The sequence below is a fragment of the Salvelinus sp. IW2-2015 genome, linkage group LG28, assembly GCF_002910315.2.
Source record: "Salvelinus sp. IW2-2015 linkage group LG28, ASM291031v2, whole genome shotgun sequence".
Classification (NCBI taxonomy): Eukaryota; Metazoa; Chordata; class Actinopteri; order Salmoniformes; family Salmonidae; genus Salvelinus; species Salvelinus sp. IW2-2015.
In genome coordinates, this window is record NC_036868.1 from 1,549,536 (window position 1) to 1,569,431 (window position 19,896).

The following is a 19,896-nucleotide window of genomic DNA, read 5'->3' on the forward strand; positions in this document are numbered from 1 at the left end:
CTTTTTTACAAATGATTAGAAAACTGTACAGTATAAAACCAAAGACAATAGGAAAAAGGGTTTATATATTAAAGATCTTACATTACCTGGTCAACACATCTTAGAAATGTGTTTGTTTGGCAAAACTTATTTTTCAAACTGAATACCAAGGCATGTTACGAAAATGATAAGAATGATCTCATGCAGCAACTTCTAAAAAGGGCCTGAGAATTCCTCCATAGTAGGACAAAAGAAGAGTACATTTTCATTAGATGGTTTCAACCTCTTAACCAAGGTAATTTAACACGGACGTACAGTACATGTTTGCAAGGGAAAGAAAACACTTGAAACAGCAAGAGGTAAATGTTTGACTTTTTGACAGTCCAGAGGGAAATGCAATGCATCTATGCCTTATCTGGCCCATTGAGCCCATTGATACGACTCTAGAGAAGTTCTCAGATATGACGTACTAACATATGGCTTGCATGATGACCAACTAACCATTTGAGATAAACAAACATTCAGCATTTAGGAAAAAAGCACAGGACACAGTGCAACATCTATATAGTGAATAACCCAACACTGTGGTATTTGTGGTATTAGACTCACTGCACATTGGTGGGTGAAAAGGGGTTGGAATGCATAGTCAGAACTAGTTTCCTCATATCATTGGCAGGTCATCCTTTTGGCTTCTCACCTCCAACCCTTACGGAGACAGACATCACATTGTGCTTCCTTCACATAGCCACTTGATTGAAGCAAGTTTAGTCATACATTTCAAACCTCATTCATATTTTATGAGTTCATTCACAAGGATATCCATGGGAAATGCCTCAGCTAGAGTTGGTTCAATTCCATCACCAATCCAGCCCCGAAATTGACTTGTAATAAAGTGAAATGTTTGATAAATGTATATATTTTATGAAAAGGGTAGCTTTCAAAACAAATACAATATGTTAATTACCTGGAATTAAATTGTAATATACCCCGACACTGCAAGCAGGTAGAAATGAGTGAAATTGTGTTCAGAATCTGGCACAGATTTTCAACATTGTTCTCTTTAACACACTGCAGACCTGGGCATTGAATAAAGTCTTGGGCACTTAAATGGCAACTGGCTGATTTACGAGCTGCCACCGGTCACATTACTTAAACGCCACAAGGTCAAAGACTTCTGCAAAGACCTATGGGAATGTCTCTCTCTCTCTGTCTCTCTGTCTCTCTGTCTCTCTGTCTCTCTGTCTCTCTCCCTCTCTCTGTCTCTCTCTGTCTCTCTCTCTCTCTCTCTCTCTGTCTCTCTGTCTCTCTCTCTCTGTCTCTCTCTCTCTCTCTCTGTCTCTCTCTCTCTCTCTCTCTCTTGCAGATCATAATCTCGCAAGATGATGGTAANCTCTCTCTCTCTCTCTGTCTCTCTCTCTCTCTCTCTCTCTTGCAGATCATAATCTCGCAAGATGATGGTAACTATAAGAGACAATGCCATTCCGTATGGATTGTACATTTTTCTGCACAACTGACTGCAAACTGAGCTTATAACCAACCGCAAGTCAGTTTTGAGCTCAAATCAATCCTGACAGCCTTCTACTAGCGCAGACATTCGGAACGGATACAAACGTTTGCGTAACATTTGTTCTTACTCAAAGGAAACTCATTGGCCAACAGAACTTCTCACTACTGGCGTAGAAGGCTGTAAAACATTTTTGAACACAAAGAAAGGCAAAGGTTCGGGTATGCAATAATGATCAACTTATTGCTTTTCTCTCATTTTATTCATGGTTTGTTTTTTCATCATACCCAAAAAGATATTATTTTTTTTACATACTTTGTAATCATATAAATACACTATACAACAATACAGTACAAAATACAATTTTTCTCATAAGGAATACATTTAGAGTTTGCTCGGGTAAGCTGGTTTTTAAGACTAGCACTGATCAGAAAAAAAAAGATATTCCCTTGGAATCAGTCTGATCAAGGCACATTCTGGTGACGGTGACAAAGGTGTTCGGTCGTCCTTGGTTAGAGCTTTCCTTCCTCCCACAGGAAACGTAGAAAGTTTGTCCAAAGTTCCATTTAATTGTACTCTGATGGAAGCCAGGCTTTCTCTACTGTACAAGTAGCACACCTGTACCTCTGTTCCTTTATCCATTAATATGGTAACCTCTGTAACCTACACCGGTTGACTTTCACGTTAGTCCTCTTTCCCATCGGCCTTTTCTCCTCCTTTGACTCTATCATCAGTCTCTCAGGCTCTGAACAGCTTGTTTTGCTCCGTTGCCCTTTCACGTCGACTTTCTCTCACTTTCTCTCGCTTTCTCACACCTCCACACCTCCTTTCTGTTGCCCCCCTTGCGTGACAGCGGTCGCCGACACCACGATGTCGAAGCAGGTCTCCATCATGACATGCGACTTGCATAGGTTGACACAGTACTCCAGCTCGCCCGTGGCCTGCTCCAAAGCCTCCAGGTACTCCTGGGACTCTTTGTCCAGATCCGGGTCCACCTCAACTATGGGGGGGGGGGGAGAGGGAGAAAAAGAGAGAAAGATGGAGAGATTAGCATCAGCGATGAGCAGTAGCTAACGCCACCAGATGTACAAGAAAAGTTCAGAAGATGTACAGAATTTAAAAAACACAGATAAAAGATGTAGCCACTCTTGACATTTTGTTGACCATACATCATGTATGTACAGGGAATCTTCATATCTGTGGGAAAAAACCTATCCTAATGCCGTGTCACTATAATGGGTGATCAGAGACGCAATAAGTCAGTGTTGGGGTCAAACTAAAATCCCAATTAAATCATTGAAAAAAGGGCTACTTTCAATTACTTCTGCGGAAGTATTCACCCCCTTGGCATTTTTCCTATTTTGTTGCCTTATAACCTGAAATTAAATTATATTTTTTGGGAGGGGTTTTATCATTTGATTTACATAACATGCCTACCACTTTGAAGATGCAAAATATTTTTTATTGTGAAACAAACAAGAAATAAGACAAAAAAACTGAAAACTTGAGCATGCATAACTATTCACCCCCCCCAAAGTCAATACTTTGTAGAGCCACCATTTGCAGCAATTACAGCTGCAAGTCTCTTAGGGTATGTCTCTATAAGCTTGGCACATCTAGCCACTGGGATGTTTGCCCATTCTTCAAGGCAAAACTGCTCCAGCTCCTTCAAGTTGGATGGGTTCCACTGGTGTACAGAAATCTTTAAGTCATACCACAGATTCCTCAATTGAAGGTCTGGACTTTGACTAGGCCACTTCAAGACATTTAAATGTTTCCCCTTAAACCACCTAAGTGTTGCTTTAGCAGTATGCTTAGGGTCATTGTCCTGCTGGAAGGTGAACCTCCGTTCCAGTCTCAAATCTCTGGAAGACTGGAACAGGTTTCCCTCAAGATTTTCCCTGTATTTAGCGCCATCCATCATTCCTTCAATTCTGACCAGTTTCCCAGTCCCTGGATGAAGCATGAGACTTCACTGTGGGGATGGTGTTCTCGTGGTGATGGGAGGTGTTGGGTTTGCGCCAGACATAGGGTTTTCCTTGATGGCCAAAAAGCTACATTTTTGTCTCATCTGACTAGAGTACCTTCTTCCATATGTTTCGGGAGTCTCCAACATGCCTTTTGGCGAACACCAAACGTGTTTGCTTATATATTTTTTCTTTAAGCAATGGCCTTTTTCTGGCAACTCTTCCGTAAAGCCCAGGTCTGTGAAGTGTACGGCTTAAAGTGGTCCTATGGATAGATACTCCAATCTCCACTGTGGAGTTTTGCAGCTCCTTCAGAGTTATCTTTGATCTCTTTGTTGCCTCTCTGATTAGTGCCCTCCTTGCCTGGTCTGTGAGTTTTGGTGGGCAGTCCTCTCTTGGCAGGTTTGTTGTGGTGAAATATTCTTTCCATTTTTAATAATGGATATAATGGTGCTCTGTGGGATGTTCAAAGTTTTGGATATTTTTTGATAACCCAACCCTGATCTGTACGTCTCCACAACTTTGTCCCTGACCTGTTTGGAGAGCTCCTTGGTCTTCATGGTGCCGCTTACTTGGTGGTGCCCTTAGATTGCACACAGGTGGACTTTATTTAACTAATTATGTGACTTCCGAAGGTAGTTGCTTGCAACAGATCTTATTTAGGGGCTTCATATCAAAGGGGGTGAATACATATGCACGCACCACTTTTCCGTTTTTTATTTTGTAAATTTCACTCCACCAATTTGGACTATTTTGTGTATGTCCATTACATGAAATCCAAATAAAATCAATTTAAATTCAGGTTGTAATGCAACAAAATAGGAAAAACTTGATGTGGATGAATACTTTTACAAGGCACTGTATACCCCCTATACTAACATGTTACCTACTAATATACACCAGACATGGTTAGAGAGAGAAGTTGAGGGGGAGAGATCAGAAAGGGAGAGAGATGTAGAGAGAAAGAGAGATCAGAGAATGAATGAGAGAGATATCATTTATTGGAATTTACTCCAAGCCTGCTATCAGTGCATCCCATGATGCACTATAAACAAGGTCGGCTCACTATGTGATACAGTACTTCTACTAATCTCTATAACTGTGTGGCTCCACTGTGACCGCTCATCCATCGTCACACCTTTTACAGCTTTAAAAGTCATACAGGGACATGAAGATTAATGATGACATGTCTTTGACAGAGCTGGATACGCTGGTATGTCTGATGGAAGCTGCTCAAGACACACTACCCTCATAATCACAACATGAAAGAATGATTTATATAGCTTGACTGCTCCCATCATGGGCTTGGACCAACCGGCGGTCCCTAAACCAATGGGAAACATCTCAGGGAAATAGGGTTTGGAGATGTAGCGGAGGGAAAATAATGCCTTATTGATTTCAAGACGCATACCGGTACACATACCACCCCCAACCCGTCTGCACACGTGAGAACACACGCACAGGATGTTTGCAAAGAGAAGGATTTCAAACGGCTTTTTCTCTTCCTCTATATCCGTAGTAAAGTCATAAGGTGGGTTACTTTTGAATTCAGCTACCTTATGTCACGACTTCCGCCGAAGTCTGTCCCTCTCCTTGTTCGGGCTGTGTTCGGCGGTCGACGTCACCGGCCTTCTAGCCATCGCCGATCCACTTTTCATTTTACATTTGTTTTGTCTTTGTCTTACACACCTGGTTTCAATCCCCAAATTACTTGTTCATTATTTAACCGTCTGTTCCCCCATGTTCGTTTGTGAGTAATTGTTTGTATGTAAGACGTTCCGTTATGTGGGCTCGCATTATTGTATTATATTTGTCTATTTTGAGTAAATTACGTTTATTTACTCATATCTGCTGTCCTGCGCCCGACTCCTCTACACCAGCTACACACAGACCACATTACACCTTAGTTAATGTTTCTTCATGTCCGTTTACTCAAATAACAATGGAACTTCAGAAACGAGCACGTGAAAAGAGTTACTGATTCCTGATTCCCTTTGGCTGTTTACTTCTGTAATGTTCTCGGGCGTAACACTAACAATATTATTTATATATTATAATATTTATATGAACTCAGCAAAAAAAGAAACGCCCTCTCACTGTCAACTGTGTTTATTTTCAGCAAACTTAACATGTGTAGATATTTCTATGAACATAACAAGATTCAACAACTGAGACATAAACTGAACAAGTTCCACAGACATGTGACTAACATAAATGGAATAATGTGTCCCTGAACAAAGGGGTGGTCAAAATCAAAAGTAACAGTCAGTATCTGGTGTGGCCACCAGCTGCATTAAGTACTGCAGTGCATCTCCTCCTCATGGACTGCACCAGATTTGCCAGTTCTTGCTGTGAGATGTTACCCCACTCTTCCACCAAGGCACCTGCAAGTTCCCTGACATTTCTGGGGGGAATGGCCCTAGCCCTCTCCCTCGATTCAACAGGTCCCAGACGTGCTCAATGGGATTGAGATCCGGGCTTTTCGCTGTCCATGGCAAAACACTGACATTCCTGTCTTGCAGGAAATCAGGCACAGAACAAGCAGTATGGCTGGTGGCATTGTCATGCTGGAGGGTCATGTCAGGATGAGCCTGCAGGAAAGGTACCACATGAGGGAGGAGGATGTCGTCCCTGTAACGCACAGCGTTGAGATTGCCTGCAATGACAACAAGCTCAGTCCGATGGCGCTGTGACACACCGCCCCAGACCTTGACGGACCCTCCACCTCCAAATCTATCCCGCTCCAGAGTACAGGCCTCGGTGTAACGCTCATTCCTTCGACGATAAACGCGAATCCGACCATCACCCCTGGTGAGACAAAACCGCGACTCGTCAGTGAAGAGCACTTTTTTCCAGTCCTGTCTGGTCCAGCGACGGTGGGTTTGTGCCCATAGGTGACGTTGTTGCCGGTGATGTCTGGTGAGAACTTGCCTTACAACAGGCATACAAGCCCTCAGTCCAGCCTCTCTCAGCCTATTACGGACAGTCTGAGCACTGATGGAGGGATTGTGTGTTCCTGGTGTAACTCGGGCAGTTGTTGTTGCTATCCTGTACCTGTCCCGCAGGTGTGATGTTCGGATGTACCGATCCTGTGCAGGTGTTGTTACACGTGGTCTGCCACTGCGAGGACGATCAGCTGTCCATCCTGTCTCCCTGTAGCGCTGTCTTAGGCGTCTCACAGTACGGACATTGCAATTTATTGCCCTGGCCACATCTGCATTCCTCATGCCTCCTTGCAGCATGCCTAAGGCACGTTCACGCATATCAGCGGGGACCCTCGGCATCTTTCTTTTGGTGTTTTTCAGAGTCAGTAGAAATGCCTTTTTAGTGTCCTAAGTTTTCATAACTGTGACCTTAATTGCCTACCGTCTGTAAGCTTAACGACCGTTCCACAGGTGCATGTTCATTAATTGTTTATGGATCATTGAACAAGCATGGGAAACAGTTTTTAAACCCTTTATAATGGAGATCTATATGTATATGTATGTGAATGTACAGTTGAAGTCGACAGTTTACATACACCTTAGCCAAATACATTGAAACTCAGTTTTTCACAATTCCTGACATTTAATCCTAGTAAAAATTCCCTGTCTTAGTTCAGTTAGGATCACCACTTTATTTTAACCTCACTAGGGTAGGGGGCACTATTTTCACCTCCGGATGAAAAGCGTGCCCAAAGTAAACTGCCTGCTACTCAGGCCCAGAAGCTAGGATATGCATATAATTGTAGATTTGGATAGACACTCTAAAGTTTCTAAAACTGTTAAAATTATGTCTGTGAGTATAACAGAACTGATATGGCAGGCGAAACCCTGAGGACAAACCATCCCAAAACAAACAAAATTCCACCTACCTCTATTTTCAATGGCTATCACTTTCATTATAAGGCCAAGTACTCCCAGATTGCAGTTCCTAGGACTTCCACTAGATGTCAACAGTCTTTAGAAAGAGTTTGTTGTTGGTTTTTGGAAAAATGAGCCAGAAATGTTAGTTTTTCAAGGTGGCTCCGATTTTGGCTGTAGTGTTTCCAAGCGCGTGGAAGAGAGCGTCTTAAATTGTATAGTTTATTTACGTATAAGGATACCTAAGGTTTGATTATAAACGTTGTTTGACTTGTTTGGAAAAGTTTATTAGTAACGTTTGGGATTCATTTTGTATGCATTTTGATGGAGGGAAACTGGGTGGATTATTGACTGAAGCGCGCCAGCTAAACTGAGTTTTTATGGATATAAAGAAGGACATTGTCCAACAAAATGACAACTTGTGATGTAACTGGGACCTTTTGGAGTGCCAACAGAAGAAGATCATCAAAGGTAAGGCATTTCTTATATCGCTATTTCTGACTTTCGTGTCGCACCTGCCTGGTTGAAATATGTTTGTCATGTGTTTGTATGCGAGGCGCTGTCCTCAGATAATCACTTGGTTTGCTTTCGCCGTAAAGCCTTTTTGAAATCTGACACCGTGGCTGGATTAACAAGAAGTTAACTTTATTTTGATGTATTACACTTGTGATTTTATGAAAGTTAAATATTTATAATACTGTAGTTTGAATTTCGCGCTCTGCAATTTTACCGGATGGAAGTTAACTTCCTGACTGATGTCTTGAGATGTTGCTTCAATATATCCACATAATTTTCCAACCTCATGATGCCATCTATTTTGTGAAGTGCACCAGTCCCTCCTGCAGCAAAGCACCCCCACAACATGATGCTGCCACCCTCGTGCTTCACGGTTGGGATGGTGTTCTTCGGATTGCAATCCTCCCTCTTTTTCCTCCAAACATAACGATAGTCATTATGGCCAACAGTTCTATTGTTGCTTCATCAGACCAAAGGACATTTCTCCAAAAAGTACGATCTTTGTCCCCATGTGCAGTTGCAAACCGCAGTCTGGCTTTTTTATGCCGGTTTTGGAGCAGTGGCTTCTTCCTTGATGAGCGGCCTTTCAGGTTATGTCGATATAGGACTCGTTTTACTGTGGATATAGATACTTTTAAACCTGTTTCCTCCAGCATCTTCAAAAGGTCCTTTGCTGTTGTTCTGGGATTGATGTGCACTTTTCACACCAAAGTACGTTCATCTCTAGGAGACAGAATGCGTCTCCTTCCTGAGCGTTATGACGGCTGCGTGGTCCCATGGTGTTTATACTTGTGTACTATTGTTTGTACAGATGAACGTGGTACCAGACTTGTAAGGGTCTACAATTTTTTTTCTGAGGTCTTGGCTGATTTCTTTTGATTTTCCCATGATGTCAAGCAAAGAGGCACTGAGTTTGAAGGTAGGCCTTGAAATACATCCAAAGGTACACTTCCAGTTGACTCGAATTATGTCAATTAGCCTATCAGAAGCTTCTAAAGCCATGACATAATTTTCTGGAATTTTTCAAGCTGTTTAAAGGCACAGTCAACTTAGTGTATGTAAACTTCTGACCCACTGGAATTGTGATTCAGTGAATTGTGAAGTGAAATAATCTGTCTATAAACAATTGTTGGAAAAATTACTTGTGTCATGCACAAAGTAGATGTCCTAACCGACTTGCCAAAACTATAGTTTGTTAACAAGAAATTTGTGGAGTGGTTGAAAAACGAGTTTAATGACTCCAACCTAAGTGTATGTAAACCTCCAACTTCAACTGTACATACTGTTTATGCATGTGTTGTGTTTTTTTACAAATGATATGTTTCTACAACAAGGACTATATCTTTAGCCACTATGTGATGGAAGAATGTGATCAAACTTTAGAAAAAGTAGAGCAAGTATTATTGTACATTTGTATAACTTTTACATATAGGTTATTCAGTTGTAAAGACAGCTCTCCAATCCAAAATGTTTCCATGCTCTTTATCAATATTCCATATGCTACTGGTATTTATATTTCATACTTTCATTTTGTTTATAACCAATTAACCGACTTGCCAAAACTATAGTTTGTTAACAAGACATTTGTGGAGTGGTTGAAAAACGAGTTTTAATGACTCCAACCTAAGTGTATGTAAACATCCGACTTCAACTGTATGTATGTGTATATGTATGAATATTTATATATATATATATATATATACTGTATATGTGGGTATGTATGTATATATATATAGATATATATTTACCCAAAAGATATATGGGGGATTAGAAATGATGCAGAAAATAACATTGATGGAAGCAAAAATCTATCCTCAATATTAAAGCTGATCCAACCCCTAACAAAAAGAATACAAATATTTATCATTATACTCCCAAAATACTGTGGCCTCTTTCCCTTGCCAAAGACCTGGAGGCGTTTGGTGTGTTAAGAAGCTTCCAGAAATAGATTATAATGGATAGAGCTCAGCTAGAAAGGAAGGGATCTTCTCTGGCAAACCTTCGGCGACCTGCACCGCTCAACTGGAAATAGCCTCCTTGTTCTGCCGTCTATTTGGGGTTCGGAGAACGGATCCACTTGCTTGCCTTTAGTTTGTGTGCGAGATACGTTAAGTGCCTCCCTAAAAGTGTTTTCCCACATTGACACTGGCAGAAAATAGTTTTTACCACTTTAACAGTTTACCCTAGAAAGGAACCTAAGAGAATCAAACCCATCAAAAAATAAAAAAGCTATTGGCTGACGTTGCTTCCTTTGTCAATGTTAGTGTTTCTGTATGCGAGAGTGGTTTCAGCTGTTGACCCAATATGGACCACAAGTAGCGTTAACTACAAGGTCACAATGAGGTCAACCACGCACATTTGCTTGACACCTGCACAATGCATTTTCATTGAGTGCAATGGCACTGCCATAGGGCATAGGGAATATTGTAGTAACTGGGACAGATGTCACAATGAAGAGCTTGGGAGATCAGCTGCTCCTACAGTGTAGGAAGGGTTTGTTTACTATTATGTTCAAGATGGTTCTCGTGTGGCCCAACTCCAACAGAGGATAGCACAGCCTGGAATCGTTAGCTAGTTACACAACTTTGTTGTCCACTTACAATAGCTTCAGAGAGGCTAAATGCAGGAAAGCTGAGCGTGAGAGTGGTCACAGCGAGTGACTTAGAGGTATACATCTCCCTAAGAGAAGCAGTCAATGGTATATTCATTAGCACAAAGCTACGTTTCAAGTAACAATCATTTGTAAAGACATGACAAACAACAGATACACTACATGGCCAAAAGTATGTGGACACCTGCTCGTCGAATATCTCATTCCAAAATGATGGGCATTAATATGGAGTTGGCCCCCCCTTTGCGGCTATAACAGCCTCCACTCTTCTAGGAAGGCTTCCCACTAGATGTTGGAACATTGCTGCAGGGACTTGCTTCCATTCAGCCATAAGAGCATTAGTGAGGTCGGGCACTGATGTTGGGCGATTAGGTTCCAATTCATCCCAAAGGTATTCGATGGGGTTGAGGTCAGGGCTCTGTGTAGGTCAGTAAAGTTCTTCAACACCGATCTCAACAAACCATTTCTGTATTTCTGTTTCAACAAACCCCTCGCTTTGTGCACGGGGGCATTGTCATGCTGAAACAGGAAAGGGCTTTCCCCAAACTGTTGCCACAAACTTGGAAGCACAGAATTATCTAGAACGTAATTGCAGGCTGTTGCGTTAAGATTTCCCTTCACTGGAACTAAGGGGCTTAGCCCGAACCACGAAGAACAGCTCCAGACCATTATTCCTCCTCCACCATACTTTACAGTTGGCACTAAGCATTCGGGCAGGTAGCGTTCTCCTGGCATCCGCTAAACCCAGATTTGTCCGCCGAGCTGCCAGATTGTGAAGCATGATTCATCACTCCAGAGAACGCATTTCTACTGTTCCAGAATCCAATGGAGGCGAGCTTTACACCACTCCAGCCGACGCTTGGCATTGCACATGGTGTTCTTAGGCTTGTGTGCAGCTGCTTGGCCATGGAAACCCATTTCATGAAGCTCCCGACGAACAGTTCTTGTGCTGACGTTGCATCCAGAGGCAGTTTGGAACTCGGCATTGAGTGTTGCAACCGAGGACAGACTATTTTTACGCGCTATGTGCTTCAGCACTCGGCGGTGCTGTTCTGTGAGCTTGTGTGGCCTACCACTTTGCGGCTGAGCTGTTGTTGCTCCTAGACGTTTCCACATCACAATAAAAGCACTTACAGTTGACCGGGGCAGCTCCAGCAGGGCAGAAATGTGACGAACTGACTTGTTTGGAAAGGTGGCATCCTATGATGGTGCCACGTTGAAAGTCACTGAGCTCTTAAGTACGGGCCATTCTACTGCCAATGTTTGTCTATGGAGATCGCATGGCTGTGTGCTCGATTTTACACACCTGTCAGCAACGGGTGAGGTTGAAATATCCCGACACCTCTAATTTGAAGAGGTGTCCACATCCTTTTGGCCATGTATTGTAGAATAGAATAGAATACTTGACTGCTGCTTTGACAGTTGGATAAAAGTCCATCTTTAACACAACCCAGTTACAAAACAAGGTGGTACACTTTAAGCACACTTGAAATAGTACACCAGATTTCTGTAGTAAGCTACTCACACTCTCCGGTCCACTTGCCAGGGTCCAGCATCAGCCTGCTCTTGGCATCGTCCAATTCCCCACTCAACCTCTCGTGCTTGGCCCTCAGCTCCCTGATCCGCTGTTGCCTCTTCTCCAGCATCCTCAGCCTTGCGTTGAAGTACAGCAGTCCCTGTGAGAGTAAACGGTAAGGATGGATGGAGTGAGCAGAGAGACAAAATACGAGTGGAGGAAAGGAGCTGAGTGTGCTCCCTTTGGAGAAACCCTGACTTGGATGGAGGGAGGGAAGTAAACAGAGAGAGAGAGAGCGAGAGCGAGAGAGAGCGAGAGAGAGCGAGAGAGAGAGCGAGCCAGACAGAGGAGTATCTTTAGCCGGACGCTTCGATTAGTAGTTTCGGGAGAGGGAGGTTTAGAGATTATTCAAAATGGAATCAAGAGTGGCTAACCTGTGGAGATTTACCCCCCTGTCCATTGCTGGGGTTAATTAGGATAAATAAAATTAGCATCCACTCTAATCTCTCGCGTTGCTTTAATCTCCAGGACAAACATTGAGCTCAGGGATTAGGTGTAGACGTAGTCCACCAGTACCAAGTTATTGAAAGATAGAATAACAGAACAGATTATTCCTAGTTCAGTCCCTCCAGGATTCTGTGATCGCAATCACCACATAAAACAGTCAAATCACTACAATATTACGGCATAAAACTGTCCCATCACTGCACCACAAAAAGAGGGTTCACAATTTTAACCAATCACCGCACTTCTACCGCATAAAGTGGTTCAATCAAAGCCCCAGGTCAACAAACATTTCTCCAGTCAGTGCAATTTTGTGACAAATTTGACAAAATCCTCACAAATTGTCATGCAACATGTCAGAATTGCTGCAGCAAAATCAAGCATTTTAGCCCCACAGTAAAAAGCAAAAAACACCTCAAAATCCTGGAGGAACTACTAGTTGGAACTGTGTTTTTCATCACTACAAGGGAGGTCAATTGCTTTCGCACAAAATTTGTTTTTGGACACATTTGTGCCACAATATAATGTGTCTATTTCACAAGGCATAGCAGAATGAATTAATTCCATGCTTCATGCATCTTCCATTTTAGCACATGATCTAATAATCAAGGCACATCCATCGAGTTTAATGAACAAACCTTTTCCACATCCTGGAATGGCTGTGAGATGAGAGAGAGAGAGCAGAAAAAAATACATTATTAACATTCGCTAATGCAAAGATAATACACAATTTAAATGGATGCACTTTGAAATGCAATTAATCACACAAACACGCACGCACACACACACACACATCACACACAGCACAACACACACACACACACACACACACACACACACACACACACACACACACACACACACACACACACACACACACACACACACACACACACACACACACACACACACACAGTTACATGCACATTGCACACACACACACATTAAATTGTTCATTTTGGGAGCTCGGGATGACAGGCTCTAAAAGACGAATTGAAGATAATCTTTTCCTAATTGAAAATAAATCAAAGCACCATCAGGCAGAATTGATGTATTTTACCCACTACACTATTCGCTGGATGACTAGGTACTACATTATTTGCTGGTGACTGGCTCCTACACTATTTGCTGGGTGACTGGCTCCTACACTATTTGCTGGGTGAATGGGTCCTAAACTTTCTGCTGGGTAACTTGGTCCTAAACTATTCACTGGGTGACTGGGTCCCACTGGTGGGAATGGTTAATGACCCGTGGACATGGAGAGTGGAGAGGCCCATGAAGAGAAATCAGGCGAGGGCCCAGATAGCAGGTCCAACCTTCATCCTCCACCCCTAGTTTCCCTCTTTCTCCTTGGGCTTCCTCCCCCCTATTTTCCCTTCTTCCTCGTTGGGCTTCCTCCACCCCTAGTTTCCCCTCTTCCTCGTTGGGCTTCCTCCACCCCTAGTTTCCCCTTTTCCTCATTGGGCTTCCTCCACCACTAGTTTCCCCTCTTCCTCGTTGGGCTTCCTCCACCCCTAGTTTCCCGTTTCCTCGTTGGGCTTCCTCTACCCCTAGTTTCCCATCTTCCTCATTGGGCTTCCTTCACCCCTAGTTTCCTCTTTTCCTTGTTGGGCTTCCTGCACCCCTAGTTTCCCCTCTTCCTCGTTGGGCTTTCTCCACCCCTAGTTTCCCATTTTCCTCGTTGGGCTTTCCTCCACCACTAGTTTCCCCTCTTCCTCGTTCAGCTTCCTCCAACCCTGGTTTCCCCTCTTCCTCGTTGGGCTTCCTCCACCCCTAGTTTCCCCTCTTCCTCTTTGGGCTTCCTCCAGCCCTAGTTTCCCCTTTTCCTCATCGGGCTTCCTCTACCCCTAGTTTCCTCTCTTCCTCGTTGGGCTTCCTCCACCCATAGTTTCCCCTTTTTCCTCATAGGGCTTCCTCCATCACTAGTTTCCCCTCTTCCTCATTGGGCTTCCTCCACCACTAGTTTCCCCTCTGCCTCGTTGGGCTTCCTCCACCCCTAGTGTCACTCTTAGTAGTGGATGGATTTAGGGTTCGAGACAGTTTAGGCAGCCTTGCTTTTTAATCTGGGGCATGTTCAGTTGAGGCTGATGAACTGGACTGTCCTCCTTAATTTTAGCCCACTGCGAAGGGGAGCCATGCCTGTTACGCAGCCATGATAATCTTGAAATGTTATTTATAAAGTAGACAATTACTGGAGGGAAATTCCTTTTGTCCTTTGGTGAGGTCAAAAGGGGAACTGGTGTGACATGCACAACATTTAAGCAAGTAAGGAGAGGGAAAAAAAGCAAATAAAATAACATTCCCACACAAATAAGTCAAAATATTCTGGAGTCTACAGTCTGGCTAATTTGTGTACATACACATGCACGCCTGCGCACGCACTCACACACACACCACTTTAGAATGCCAAGAAGCAAGCAGATGGAGAATCTCTAACCTCTGTCCCCGTGGCACCCTCTCGCCTCCTCTGCAGCCGTTCCACGTCGTCGATCTCGTACACCTTGATCTCGAAGGGCTCTTTCAGGGTCCCACCCAAGGGGGGCAAGTCCACCCACTGGCCTGGTACGCCAGCCTTTCTGCCCAGGGAGGAGGTGTCCGGCAGGGGAGCAGGGATGAGACGGCGCCGCTGGAGGCCTGGAGCAAGTGAGTGAAGGGAGTGATCAGTGGGGGTACCGCTGTTCATTGGAGTTGGATATGCACACCAGCAAAATCCTAGCACGTGCGGCACTGCCTTGAAATATGCATGAAGCAAAAACATGCCAAGATACAGACTGATAGCAGACTTCCATAGAGCCAGCTGGGATCACATAACCTTGGGCTAGCACTGATTACATATGCATTAGGCACTAGACCCTATCTATTGCTGTTATGAATTACGGCGGATGGGCACATGAATCTGAATAGGCCGAATTCTTGTTATGAGTGTACACTGCAGCCGGATAAGCTGTCACTTCAGATACTACACTTGAATAGAGATTCATGACAATGCTAGGTGGAGTACATACTGTACATCAAAATATATATTCATAGGTTTATGAAAAATAGATATATAAATGTGAGATATCCATGTGTAAGGCAAATTCATACATGACATTAGAGTGTATGAATACATGCATTCTTACTCGCTTCAGCATGCATGCAATGTTGTATTGAGCACCAGGGTTGTCACCTAGCAACGCTTTTCAATAGAATATAAATAATCTACTAGTGAGAAAGCTAGAGAAAATATCGTATGTATATTTATTTTACAGATATCAAAGAAAAGTTATATAACTATTTTAATATGTATATTGTTAATTGGATTATTGTGTGGCACTAAATAAAATAACATGACACTTATTTCACAAGTACAACTTTATGAGATCATGAGTGGTGATTGATGTGGTATAGCTGTCTGGATATTGTTACAGAACTCTCTCAGTGTAACTAATACTCACCATTGCCTCTCTTCTTGGGTGATTTAGACACTCTACTCCTATTGGAGGTGGACACCCCGCTCTCGCTCATGGAGTCGTGGGCTGACGAGGCGCTGCCTGTGGTCTCGCTGTCCCGGATCATGCTCTCATACCCGCTGCTGCCCCCGCTGTGGTAGAAGAGCGCAGTGCGCCCCATGGCCGGTGGAAGCTCCCCACTGAGCACACTGCTATTGTCACTACCGTGCCCGCTGCTGTAACGCTGGGGCCTCCGCGGGGCTGTGATCTTGCTATAGGGCGAGGGTAGCGGCGTGCTGATAGGGGACCCGCTGACGCTTGCCCCGCTATCGTTGGCATTGTCCCCTGAACTCCTGCTTAGATGTTTCCTTGGGCTTCCCGCCACAAGCTCACTAACTCGGCTGTTGGCAGCCCGGATGGCCTGCTTGGTGCCCATGATAGTGGCCCTGCCAGGCTTGCCATTACCATTGGTCCCTGGTAAAGAACGAGCTGGAGGTTTCCCAGTTGGAGGTAGGCTGGCATTGCGTGCGGTTGGCGCATCATCAGATTTGGTGGAGTAGTTAAGGGTCTTGGAACTGCTGGCATACAAAGTTCTAGCCTTTGATCCACTGGCAACTATGGCCCTGGGGTTGACATTAGCTTTGAGCTGTCCCAACTTGCTTGTCGTCGCAAAGGTGGTAGAGGAAGGTGGAGAGGTAGCAGTGGATGTGGAAGTAGTGGAGGTGGGAACCCCAAGTTTTGGCACTGATCTATTGGATTTTCCATTGTCTCCTAAACTAATACCACTATTCTCTCTCGACAGGCCAGGTCTGGACCTCACTGAGGTTAGACTGTCACTTCTCTCCAAGGACATTAGGCTACCATAGTACCTTCCAGAATCGCCTTTGGCTCCTCGTGTCTTCAGGCTTGACGCTGTCTTAGCTGAGCCATGGTCAGCCTTCAAGCTGGATGTTTTGTAGCTAAATAAATCCCCTCTGAATCGAACATCGAATTCCTCCTCGGATACTGATGTTTTAGGCAATGAGGACCTTGCAGCGTCGCTGGCTGCCCTTAAGGCACTAGGAGATAAGACTATCCTTGTCTTTTGATCAAGGCTTGATTTGCGAACAGGTGGAGCAGGAGGAGAGATAGAGCCGGACTTTGGAAGCATGCTGCTTTTCTGTCCATTTGCCTTCTTTCCCAAAGAGGAGAATCTCAGACTACCACTGCCTGAAGTACCATCGCGGCCCCATTTTGATTCAGGGGAACTGTGGGGGACTGACACTGTGCCAAGAGTGGTGGCGCCTCGCCTGAGCTGTGGCATCCTGCTCATGGTCTCTGCTTTCTTGCTGCTGGACTTCTCACAACCGTCTACCACCCTCTGAGTTGAGGAGGATACCTGTGCTTTCGGCGGTCGAGGTACACTGTTGCTGTTTCCTCCCGGCTTCCTGGAAGGGAGGCCACTCACGCCATTTCTGGGTGGCTTACTCGCCACAGTGGATTCAGTCGCTCTAGGATCCGAATGGCCGGCCCCTTGCAACCAGAGATCATCTTGCTTGCCTTCCTGCCTGCTGCAGCTTGGGGCAACTGATGAGGTAGGTTTGGTTTTCCTGGGAAGACTGGAGTGAACAGCATGGTGTGGGATCTGAGAAGATGCTGAGGTGTTCAGAGTGTTTGCTCTGAGAGATGCTTTGGTAGAGTCAGGAGAAGGTGGGCACTTAGTTAGGGAGAGCTTGCTTGGGGTGGCGGGGTCACTGTCCAACTCAGAGAAGCAGACACCACTGTCATTTAGGGAGCTCTTGGGGCCATGCTGCAAGAATGTCTCCCTACGGAATATACCAGGGGAGGACAATATGGAGGTGTTCTCCGGTGCCATGCACTTAGCCCTCTGTAAGAATCTACTTGTCGAATGGGTGCCGTCGCTCTCCAGCGAGCACACGCTCACTTCACTCGGCCAGGAGCCGATGGAAGACTGTCTGCTACCATGATGGGCAAACATCTCCTCCTGTGAGGTTGAGCTCACCCCAGATGCACACTCTTGAGCTGTGTAAGCATCAAACTCATCGTTGATGCTGCTAATTATGCTGACAGGACGGGAGCCTGAGGCCAGGGCCTGAAGGGAGCAGTCACTGTTAAAGCTGATGATGCTGGAGGGCCGCCCATTGTCTGGGACCAGGCCTATGGGTAGGTCCTCCACAACTGTGAACACCAGCTCGTCTTCCCCATTCAGCTCCACAGGTTGCTGCAGGGTGATCGTGGTCCTCAGGACATCTCTCTCCAGGCATCTGCCCCTCAATGCTGCCCGAAGATGGCTCATCTCCATGGGACTCCTGCCATGATGGGCCCTCTCCAGGACCGGGGACCCCCCATGTTGTCCTTGCCTTAGGGCCTGCTGACTCATGCCCACAGGGGGTGCACGGCAGATAGCATCCAGGCCCTGAGAGGGTGTTCTGGAGGATCTTGGCAAAGAAGGAGAGGCAGAAGGCTTAGGCGTAGGCCCTTTGTTGAGGTAGACCTTCTCTCGCACCACAGGCTCTGAGTCTTGCAACAAAACCCTGCTGGGCTTAACCACGCAGGCCAGAACCTTCTCCCCATCTGCACTTGTCCGTTTGTGACTCTCTGGGACACCTCCATCTAAGGACAATTTGTAATGTTCCTGCTCAGAATTAGCGGGAGCTGTGTGGGTGGTTGTTGTGCTAATGATAGGCTTTTGGGAGGGGGATTTAACAGTCTTGGGGGACACAGCCTCCTCTGGGCTTTTGGTCCTTGGGGCTATTTGTGCCCCTTTGCCCTCCCCAGTCAAGGCAGCTGGGCCCTCGCTGCCATCAATGCACTCCAGTCTCTCTTGGAGCTCAGCAAACGTGTCGCACTTGAAGTATTCCACCTCCGGGCGTTGGGTGTCTTTCCCGCGCCTCCTGTTCAGCGAGGGGATGATCGGAACAAAGGAAGGTGGGCCCTCATTGTCGCTGAGCTCTCTGTCTGAAATGGTGGCCCCACCAGGACCGATGTAGATGACCGTGTCGCAGGAGTGCTCACTGCTGGATGAGTAGTCCGGGTCGCTGGACAGCAATGTGGGCATATCGGGGTCAAGAGCCACGGTTCGTGGGTGGAAGGGTCTCAAGTGTGGCTTGCGGATTCGTCCCTCCTCGCAGGAACTCTCGCCACCAGAGGAGCTGGATGCATACTGTAAGCAGGAGAGAGAACACACATTCAAATCTTGTCTCGCGGTAGGGATTCAATAGCCGAATTATAAACAGTGTTCAATTCCTAGACTTTCAATTTATTGGAAACCACATGTCAATACCATTCAAGGTTAAAAGTGCAAACCAAAGGCTACATGAAAATGTGTGTAAAAATCATTTTATGTATCCTATGGTGTCCTGATCTATAAAATATAAATACATGCTGTCAATCTGCCTAATTATGTTGAAGGTATGCTTTCCAAATCTCAAGGCATATATTGGATTCTCTTTAGTATTGATTACATAGCATAAGACACTGAGAAAATTATCGCTGTAACAGCCCTTCCTTTGGAAGAAATACAGATGAACTTTATAGATTTAATTATTTCTATGGCAGAGTCATTATTACCCTGGGAAATCCTTCAAACGTTTCAGACATTCTCTAATTGAGCGATACCAAAGGATGCTTGAAGAATAAAGTCTTTATCTATGGAGACCATGCAAAGAATGGAATATGAATTTATTGATCCAAATCTTAATGGATGCAAGACCCAATACTCACGTACACATTCTGGATTCAGATGACCGCACTCTCACACACACACTTTAATTCAAAACAAAACCCACTGGGCAAAGACGTCAGTTCAACATCTAGTTCTGATTTACATTTTGATTGAGTTGTCAACTAATGTGAATTCAATGTGAAATCAACCAAAAATGTCAACCTGTCATTGGATTTAGGTTAAAATGTAGGTTTTAATTTTAATTTTAATTCGGTTTAGTTTTTTTTTTTTAAATACAAAATTCCCTTGACGTTGATGACTTTTTGCAAATCTAATCAGTTTTCAACGTCAACAGACTGAAT

At 44.6% G+C, this 19,896-nt stretch overlaps 1 protein-coding gene across 1 annotated transcript in view; it reads right to left on the reverse strand.

Moving 5' to 3' along the window:
• Positions 1-1,375: 1,375 nt before the first annotated feature.
• kif26aa (kinesin family member 26Aa) overlaps positions 1,376-19,896 on the reverse strand; it is a 64,331-nt gene continuing 45,810 nt past the window's right edge. Inside the window, 5 exon segments of the mRNA XM_070435938.1 lie at positions 1,376-2,483; positions 11,945-12,095; positions 13,078-13,098; positions 14,877-15,073; positions 15,877-19,033. Coding sequence (XP_070292039.1) covers positions 2,293-2,483; positions 11,945-12,095; positions 13,078-13,098; positions 14,877-15,073; positions 15,877-19,033 — 3,717 coding nt within the window. The 3' untranslated portion in view covers positions 1,376-2,292.